At 33.8% G+C, this 8,341-nt stretch overlaps 2 protein-coding genes across 2 annotated transcripts; one reads left to right on the top strand and one right to left on the bottom strand.

Annotated features, from left to right (window-relative positions):
• Window positions 1–869: 869 nt before the first annotated feature.
• On the bottom strand, window positions 870–2,900 carry LOC106776609 (putative pentatricopeptide repeat-containing protein At5g47460). Its single transcript, XM_014664092.2, has one exon. It carries the CDS (start codon window positions 2,862–2,864, stop codon window positions 1,134–1,136), a length of 1,731 nt encoding a protein of 576 aa, XP_014519578.1. The 5' UTR covers window positions 2,865–2,900; the 3' UTR covers window positions 870–1,133.
• A 1,099-nt stretch (window positions 2,901–3,999) lies between these two features.
• On the top strand, window positions 4,000–6,238 carry LOC106776608 (WAT1-related protein At5g47470). Its single transcript, XM_022775750.1, has 7 exons — window positions 4,000–4,509; window positions 4,614–4,679; window positions 4,753–4,866; window positions 5,073–5,316; window positions 5,396–5,557; window positions 5,726–5,877; window positions 5,986–6,238. The coding sequence occupies exons 1-7, from the start codon at window positions 4,322–4,324 to the stop codon at window positions 6,110–6,112; spliced, it is 1,053 nt and encodes a 350-aa protein (XP_022631471.1). The 5' UTR covers window positions 4,000–4,321; the 3' UTR covers window positions 6,113–6,238.
• Window positions 6,239–8,341: the final 2,103 nt, after the last annotated feature.

Here is an 8,341-nt window from a genome sequence, read left to right as displayed (position 1 = left end):
AGTAGCGGGAGGAACTAAGGAATCTATATGTATTGAAGATAGACACAAGTATAACTGTCACATGGTCGTAAAAGGTATCAATCTTAACTAACATTCCCGCCCAAGGCTCCTCTTATTTTGCTATTTGGGGTCTAATTTGCTATCCAGTGGATTGGTCCAACTCCACAATTTCCAATTATTCCACATCCCTTGCCCATCAGGTTCGGAAGTTAGAGACGGAAAGTAATATCGAAGCACACTCTATAGACAACGCTCTAGTTTATAAGAAAATTATATAAAAACATATGAGTTTCTTCGTAGGTCATTAGAGTCAGATTTTTCCAGAATCCCTCTCCAAAGTACTTGACACTAAAGTTATATATTTTTAATTGCCAGACATAACGACTGTTATTTTTTGCCTCTCCAAGGTGAAGTACAAACAAGCTATAATAGGAAAGACACTATTGAAATATTATCCAGGACGTACATAGTTCACCCAATGAAATAAATTATTTAATTAAACAAAAAAAAATAGTACAGGGATGCCAAGTGTATAATATAATATTGTAAGGTTTTATATATAAAAGTATAATACGGTATTTTCAGGATTTATGTGAAAACAAAATTTAATATTATAAGTTAAAGCACTTTTTAATCTCTTCAGGAAATTCAATTTGAGGATTCTGATTTTAAAATGTTTATTTTTGCTCCTTTGATCTTCTAAAAAAATCCAATGTTCTCTGTTTCCGTCAAAATTTAGCTAACGACACAAGAATATGTGGAAATTGTACTGAAATCAATCACTGCATCTTTAACTATCACTGCTAGCTTCATTTGAACAGAAGTTATAACATTGATTTTTTATAAAATTATGTATGCCAACCTTGTATTTATAATGGCATCAAATAGAATTTTGAAAATAAATAATGTGAATAGTATATATAATAATAATGTTATGTGGTTAACCTCTCTCTCTCTCTTCCCTCGGTACTTTTTTCTCTTGCACATTTTCTTACCCATTGTCATCACCAATGGTTGATGCTTAGTTGATTCTCTTCGGGGAGAGGTAATCGGAACTGCACTTTTGCCAATGTTGGCTGTTTCAATATTTTGTTGATTCCTGGCTTCGAGAACACAGCTCCCTTACTTTGGGTTCACAGAGACGAGACAGAGCTATCTATTTCTATCCAACTAAAACCCGCTTCTTTCTTAAGTCTTTTCCTGCTCATGAGTCCCCTAATTAAATTTACATCTTCCCATCTTCCAAAAGATGCATACATGTTAGACATCATCACATAAACATAATCTTCATCCCTCTCCAATTCAATCACCTTGGCAGCTGCAATCTCTGCTACTTGTAAATCTTCCTGAGTTCCACAAGCATCAAGCAAAGCCCTCCAAACCACTCCACACGACTCAAAACCAAATTCATGTATTATCCTTTCTGCTCTCCGCAGCTCACCTTTTTGCCCCATGAGCCGTATCATTGAACAACAATGCTCAATGGAAGGCGCAATCTTATATTCATCAATCATATATTGGAAGTAAGCAATTGCAACTTCTAATGGTATTTCATCATGGGAACAAGCGGATATAAGGTTAAGAAACGTGATACCATCAGGTTTTATATCTCTTTCCATTTTCAGCAACTTGAAGAGACGGATAACACATCCATAATCACCATTGCGAGCATAGCCAGATATCATTGCATTCCAGCTCACCAAATTCTTGTTACACAGTGAATGGAAGATTGATTCAGCATTCTTAACATGCCCACATTTTGAGTACATGTCAATTAGGGCACTCCCAACAACTACAGAAACATCTAAACCGCACTTTACCGTGCAGCAATGAATCAACATTCCCCACTTTAAGGCAGCCAAATCTGCAATTCCACTTAAAATGATTGAAAATGTGAACTCATCTTTCGGTACATTTCTCGAGTGCATTTTACAGAACATGTCCAAAGCTTCCCAAGCTCGATTCCTATTCACAAATCCCGTAATTACAGAATTCCAAGAAGAAGAATTTGGATTTGGCAGACTTGACAAAACCCGAACAGCATCTTCCATGTTCCCCACCCGAGCAATTCCATTTATGAGGCCATTATAGGAAACGGTATCAGGGTTGGGCATAAGGTGTAAAAGCCTGTAAGCAAGTTCAATGTATCCGTTGTTAGCACTTGCCGCTATGATTGAGTTCCAAGAAATATCGTCCTTCTCAACAGTTTCGGAGAACACCTTTACAGCATGTTCCACAGGCCCGCATTTCCCATACATGTCAATCAAGCAGTTTGCAACCACAGTGCTATCATCCATGCCCAGTTTCACTGTCTTGCAATGAATTGAGCTTCCAAGTTTGAAGAGACTCAGTTGGGAACAAGCAAACAACACAGACGTGAACGAAAAAGCATCGGCACGAACGTGGGACCTGTATAGGCGCGTGAAAAACGTCAAAGCGCTTCGAAACTGGCCAGCGTGAACGTACCCAGATATCATAGTGTTCCAAGTAACCACATTCGGTTCAGAAATTTCATCGAACAGTGCGTGTGCGTCATTAAAAGAGCGCATTCGGACGTAAAACTTGACGAGGGAGGTGGAGACATGGATGTGGGAAAAATAGCCGGAACGTGAAACGTAACTGTGGAGTTGTTTTCCAAACGATGGACACTTCAGTTCACTGGCAAGTCCGATTAGGTTAACAAGTGCAAAAGAATTTGGTTTAATTCCACGAGCGGCCTCAAATAACGCTAACTCGGCATTTGTTCCACATTCGGAATGCACCGCAGCAACATCCACCAAATGGAAATTACCGATATGATTGAAGGTGCTGGTACTATATACTAACGGGAATTTGCGTGCTTCATTGCATACAAACCTTTGCATGCCTTAGGTTGTGATCAGTTTACAATATAAAACTGTATGTAGATTAAACACTGCATATGTATTGTTAACTTTATTTTGCACTTTCTTATATTACTTAGATACTTTCATATACTTATCATTATTCTAAGTGTCGTACACTTCCCCATCTGAAAAATAATATTTAAAACCAATATAATCTAATCAATTAAATTTAATTAGGTTGTATATAAATTTTTTTATTGAGAGATTTAATTCAATTGTAATTGGAAGAATTGAAATATTTGATTAAATAATTTTAAAAATGAACTTTTAAGAGAAAAATTTTGTTTTTGTTGAATTGATACGAGGATAGCTTCTTCTTCTTTACTCTACTTTATGTTTCGATCTTCTAATCTTTTTTCAGCATCTAATCTATTCAAGTTAGTTATATTTTATAAATAGATATTTTTACATTAATATTAATTATATATTTATAGATTTGTGTGAGTCAAACATATTGATTAATCATTAATATTAATGTAATATGTTTTTAGATAATTAAATCTAATGTTATATTTATAAAATATAAAACAATATGACTTATTAATACATGCTAATATATCGATTAATTATTCATAAATAATCATTAATTCGGATTGGTATATTTGATATCTAAGAAATGTTAATGGAATTAGATATTTTATAATAATTATAATTAGGTTTCTTAAAAATCAATCCACCTAGTGACTAAATCAAATCAACAAAAATATAGTTGAGGTAAAGCAGTTTGATGGAGAGAGATATCTTTAGAAGTAAAGAATTAGAAAAAAAAATCTGCTATGATTTTCTTGTGATCTGTGAATTAGGATAGAACACACTTTTTCTAATATATTCTCACTTTGTGAATTAGAAATAAATTTGACTTTTCAGATTGTGCCCTTAAAGGGTAAAAAATTGTTTGCAGGTGCAAGACTGGATTATTCGAAGTCACTTCCACACCGATGATTGAATCCACATATAGAGTTAATCGAACTTTTCGAAATATCTGTCAAAATTTCTCTTTCATCTGTTGAGTAGCAAAAAGGGAGGGATGATAATCTTCTATTATTGTAAAGGAAAAAATCTAGATTTAGAAAAAAGAACCATATCAACGCCAACCAACCAATCATCCCTATTTATGTACCGGAAAATGGAGCAATAGTAAAACAGGTTTGGCCATGGTTGGTATGGACACAACCATCTTGAAGGTTGGTTGGTTCAAGTATGTTATGAACCAAAGATTTACCAAAAGAGGCAAATGCAGAGGAATCATAACAGTTAGCACACGCATTACTATTTCCTGAAACAAGCAAATGCAATCTGACTTTGGAAACAGAATTGAAGAGGAATCAGAAGAAAGGTGGTGGTGTTGAGAAAACGAAAAGAGAGACTGAAGAGAGGATAAGTTCCTCTCTCGGTGACAGAAATCAAATAACCCTTTTGATTGTTTGGAGGAAAAGATGAGTAGGGGAACTATAGAAGATGTGGCAATTATAGGAGGATTGGTTGGAGTCCAATTTATCTATGCAGGGAATGCTGTGTTCATGGGTTATGCATTATCATTAGGCTTCAGCTCTCTCACCATTATCATTTTGACTTCTTTGGCTACATTCCTTGTTCTGTTCCCCGTTTCATTTTTCTTTGAAAGGTTCTTTCTCTCTGCTTCAACTTCTACATAAATCATAAAAATGCTTCTGCTTTTTTGCTTGGATGGGATTTCTTGAAGATTAATTTATGTTGCATCTATTGCAGGAGCAAGTGGCCGAAGAATTGTGATTTCAAGTTGATTAAACAGCTATTGTGTCTATCGTTTGGAGGGTAAGCAAATGTAATTTAATTTCCTTTTTGATAAAACATTTGTGTTTTTCTTTACACTAAAATTGTTATGCAGACTGTTGTTCCAGTATTTATTCCTCAAGGGACTCGATCTAACTTCGCCGGCAATGGGAACTGCTATGCCAAACATTGCCCCAGGTCTTATCTTCATCATTGCATGGATTTCTGGGTAATCTTATGTTACTTGACTTTTGGTACTTTTATCCTAACTTTAAATCATCACCAAATTGGTGAATGAAGTAGGTAAGCCAGGAAGTGAAACGGGTTTATTACAAAAACAACTTTTTTGTCAGAAAAGAAAATGCTTAATCTTCCAAAAATGGAGCTTCAACTAATTTACCTTTGGTACTCAAATGGAAATTCTGTATTGGGCAGGTTAGAGAAAGTGAACTTAAACAATCAGTATAGCAAAGTAAAAATCATGGGAACAGTGCTTTGTGTCTTGGGAGCTCTCACAATGAGCATAATGCAAAGCATTTCGACTGCTGCACCCGAGCAAAATTCAACACTTCCATTATCAAAGACTCCATCAGGTTTTGTCTTTAACACACAAAAGATGATCGGTTGCTTCTATCTCGTGGTTGCAGTCGTGATTTTGTCGAGCAACGTCGTTCTGCAGGTAACTTGTTTTATAAAATGTTGGAGAGGACACAAATATACTTAATTTCGTAGCTCAATAAAAATTGTTGTTCTTGAAGGCTTTTACTCTTGGAGATTTTCCGGCACCGATGTCCTTGGGTGCAATAACGTCCTTGTTGAGCGCATTCATGACTGCAACCATTCAGGTGCTTGAGAAACACAGGCTGAAAACTGGGCGGCTACTTCTGAGGTCTGGAAATTTAATTGGCTATTTTATTATGGTAATTCCCTTCACTCATCGTTTCATAGGAATGGTTTGCAAGTGTTTTTCTCTCCAAATAGAATTTTACCTTGACGATTCACATTCATTGAAAAGCAACACTAAATTGCATTAGAAATTTCTACCAACCGTTTATGAAACTTAGTGTATTTTCATTGTGAATGCACAGGCAGGTGCTGTGAGTGGAATATGCCTGAGTTTCAACGGGTGGGCACTGAAGAAAAAAGGGCCAGTTTTTGTCTCCATGTTCAGCCCCATTGGTACAGTTTGCTCTGTCATTTTCGCGGTTATTAAACTTGGAGAAAGTATGAGTACTGGAAGGTGCATTGCTAAGATTCCCAGCTAGTGTGTGAAGCTTCTGACTTTTGCAAATGGTATTCCCATTTATAGTGTCTCATTTGTTCCTTTTCACAAACACTTTGATTGCAGTCTTGGAGGCATGTTTCTCATGTTCACTGGACTCTACTTGGTTCTCTGGGCCAAAGGGGAAGAAGGACTGCCAAATGGAAATAGCTTAGAGAGTGAGTTTGACATAGAGAGGCCTCTTTTGTGTTAACGTGTTTTTCAAATGACAACGTGTAAAATGTACTTGTCTCGTCCCACTAGAAGCAGAGCAAAAAACGAGGTTTGGTTAAGTCGGTTGAGATAATAACAGTGAATTGCTTTAACGTGGTTAATATAATTCAACTCCTAAACAAGTACTGCGCTTAAACAGAGGATTAATAGTGTCCATACTCAACTCAATATGCAACCAGCATCTATTAACTAAACTATTCATTAAGGAAACAATGCTCTCAACATTTTCAACTTTTTTTCCCTCTTTTGCAGAACATTGAAACAGCTGCGTCCTTCACGTAGTGGTGACAGAGAATTCCCAAGAGCATACTGTAAAATGGCAGAAGTCTCTTGGGTTTGAAAAAAATATATACTTAGTTTTTCACGTTGGATCAACCAAACATACTTTCGTAATTCATATTCAAGTTATGCTACTATGAACACCTATTTTGTTACATTTAAAATGTAGATCCCGATGTTTTGTTTTTGTCTTTATGAAACTTCTGGGGTCGGATAGGTGCAACATTTTAGGTTTAAATATTTTTTTGGTCTCTAACTTATAAGCGGATGTTGAGTTTAGTTTCATTTTTTAAAATGTAAATTTTTAGTCCCTAAGTTATAAAAAAGATGTATCAAATGAGTCCTTTTTTGACTTTAAATACTTATTTTAGCTGTTTCTTAACAACTGCCACATCTTTAGATTGTTTTGATTTGTTTCTTGATAATAACAGCACTTCTAGATAGCTTTATGTACTTTGACAATGAACATAAAAAAACGACTCATTTGATACATTTTTTATAACTTAGGAACCAAAGGTTTACATTTTTAAAAACGGGGACTAAACTGATCCGCTCATAACTTAGGGACCAAAAAGAGATTTAAACCAATATTTTAAGATGCAATGGAAAGAAATGCAAAAATATGTTGGTGTTGTTAGATGAAATTTATATATTTGAAAAAATATGCTGTGAGAAAATAGCTAGGTCACATTGTGTTCCATGGTTTGCTGAGGTTTGGCATTTTCTGATGAGAGTGATAAATAGGAAAAGGAATATAAGGAAAAAAATTCTTAGATACAAAAAACAACCATTTGATAATCTATTATAAGAATAAAAATAATAATGAAAAAAATAATCTTGTATTTATAAAAAAATAAAAAATAATTGTGTCTAATGAATAGAAAAAAAATTAATATAATTTTTTCGAAATATAAATTCTTTGTTGAGGCCATTTATGTGCGTTTAAGTTAGGATAACTCTTTTTTATTTTTCTTTTCCTTCTTCATCCTGAATCCTTGTTCTTTTAGGTTATTAACATGTGACTGACCCTTTTTTAATTTTGTCTATAAAAAACATGGTTACGTTTTTAGTTCAGTTTCTAATCCACCTAAATTTCAAGAGTTTAATTCACATGCACATAATTTATGAAAAAAAGTGGAAACTAATATTATTTTTATTTAATTTTCAGAAAAGGTATTTTTTTTAAATGTAAAGTACATCTTAATTGAATCGAATTGAATTAGACTAATTTGATATTGTATTGTATTTAAATTGTTTTTTAAAATGTTACATTTATATCATTAGTATATATATGAAAATATTTAATTAAATAAATATATTTGTATAGTTGAGGGTATAAGTGAAGTTGTGTACTTAAATACGTGTATTAATCATTCTTATCAAATATTTATTATATCTATTTTTTTTATAAATTGTTTAATTTTAAAAAAATATCACAATCAAATAATTTACATTTATTTGATTTTAATTTTATTATTTGAATAAAATGTTTCAATTATCATCAAATACTAAAAATAATACTTCGAACTATGCATTTAATGTAACATCCCAAAATTTATATAACAAGTATATAGACATGGAAAGCAACAACTGTAATACTAGAAAGTAGGAGTGATATGATGCTAGTATATAGATATATAGTCATCCAAAATAAAGATAAGTTAAAAGCTTTACATATATAAAGTCTTTCAAAATGGAATAAGATAAAGAAACTGAAAGTAAATCTAAGAGGTGGGAGCTACATCTCCACTGTCCAGAGCTTACTCCAAAGGCGTGTCATCTACTGGTTCTGCTCACATCCAAAAGTAGGATGATCATCGCAAGAAGGGAAGACCAGAAACATGCAAAATACACACATACATTGCAAGGGTGAGCTAGTATTTAAAACATAAACATATTCAATGCATTTTCAAGAAACAGAGCATACAAG

Source organism: Vigna radiata, chromosome 11 (genome assembly GCF_000741045.1).
Source record: "Vigna radiata var. radiata cultivar VC1973A chromosome 11, Vradiata_ver6, whole genome shotgun sequence".
NCBI classification, from domain to species: Eukaryota; Viridiplantae; Streptophyta; class Magnoliopsida; order Fabales; family Fabaceae; genus Vigna; species Vigna radiata.
The sequence above is the reverse complement of the archived record's forward strand: the minus strand, read 5'-3'. Positions and strand labels throughout refer to the sequence as shown.

Bases quoted from the DNA above. Each gene is read 5' to 3' on its own strand.
- LOC106776609 (XM_014664092.2), bottom strand. From the start codon at position 2,864: ATGCAAAGGTTTGTATGCAATGAAGCACGCAAATTCCCGTTAGTATAT.
- LOC106776608 (XM_022775750.1), top strand. From the start codon at position 4,322: ATGAGTAGGGGAACTATAGAAGATGTGGCAATTATAGGAGGATTGGTT. The intron at 4,867-5,072 runs GTAATCTTATGT...TGTATTGGGCAG, and splicing joins ATCATTGCATGGATTTCTGG to GTTAGAGAAAGTGAACTTAA. The intron at 5,878-5,985 runs GTGCATTGCTAA...CTTTGATTGCAG, and splicing joins GAAAGTATGAGTACTGGAAG to TCTTGGAGGCATGTTTCTCA.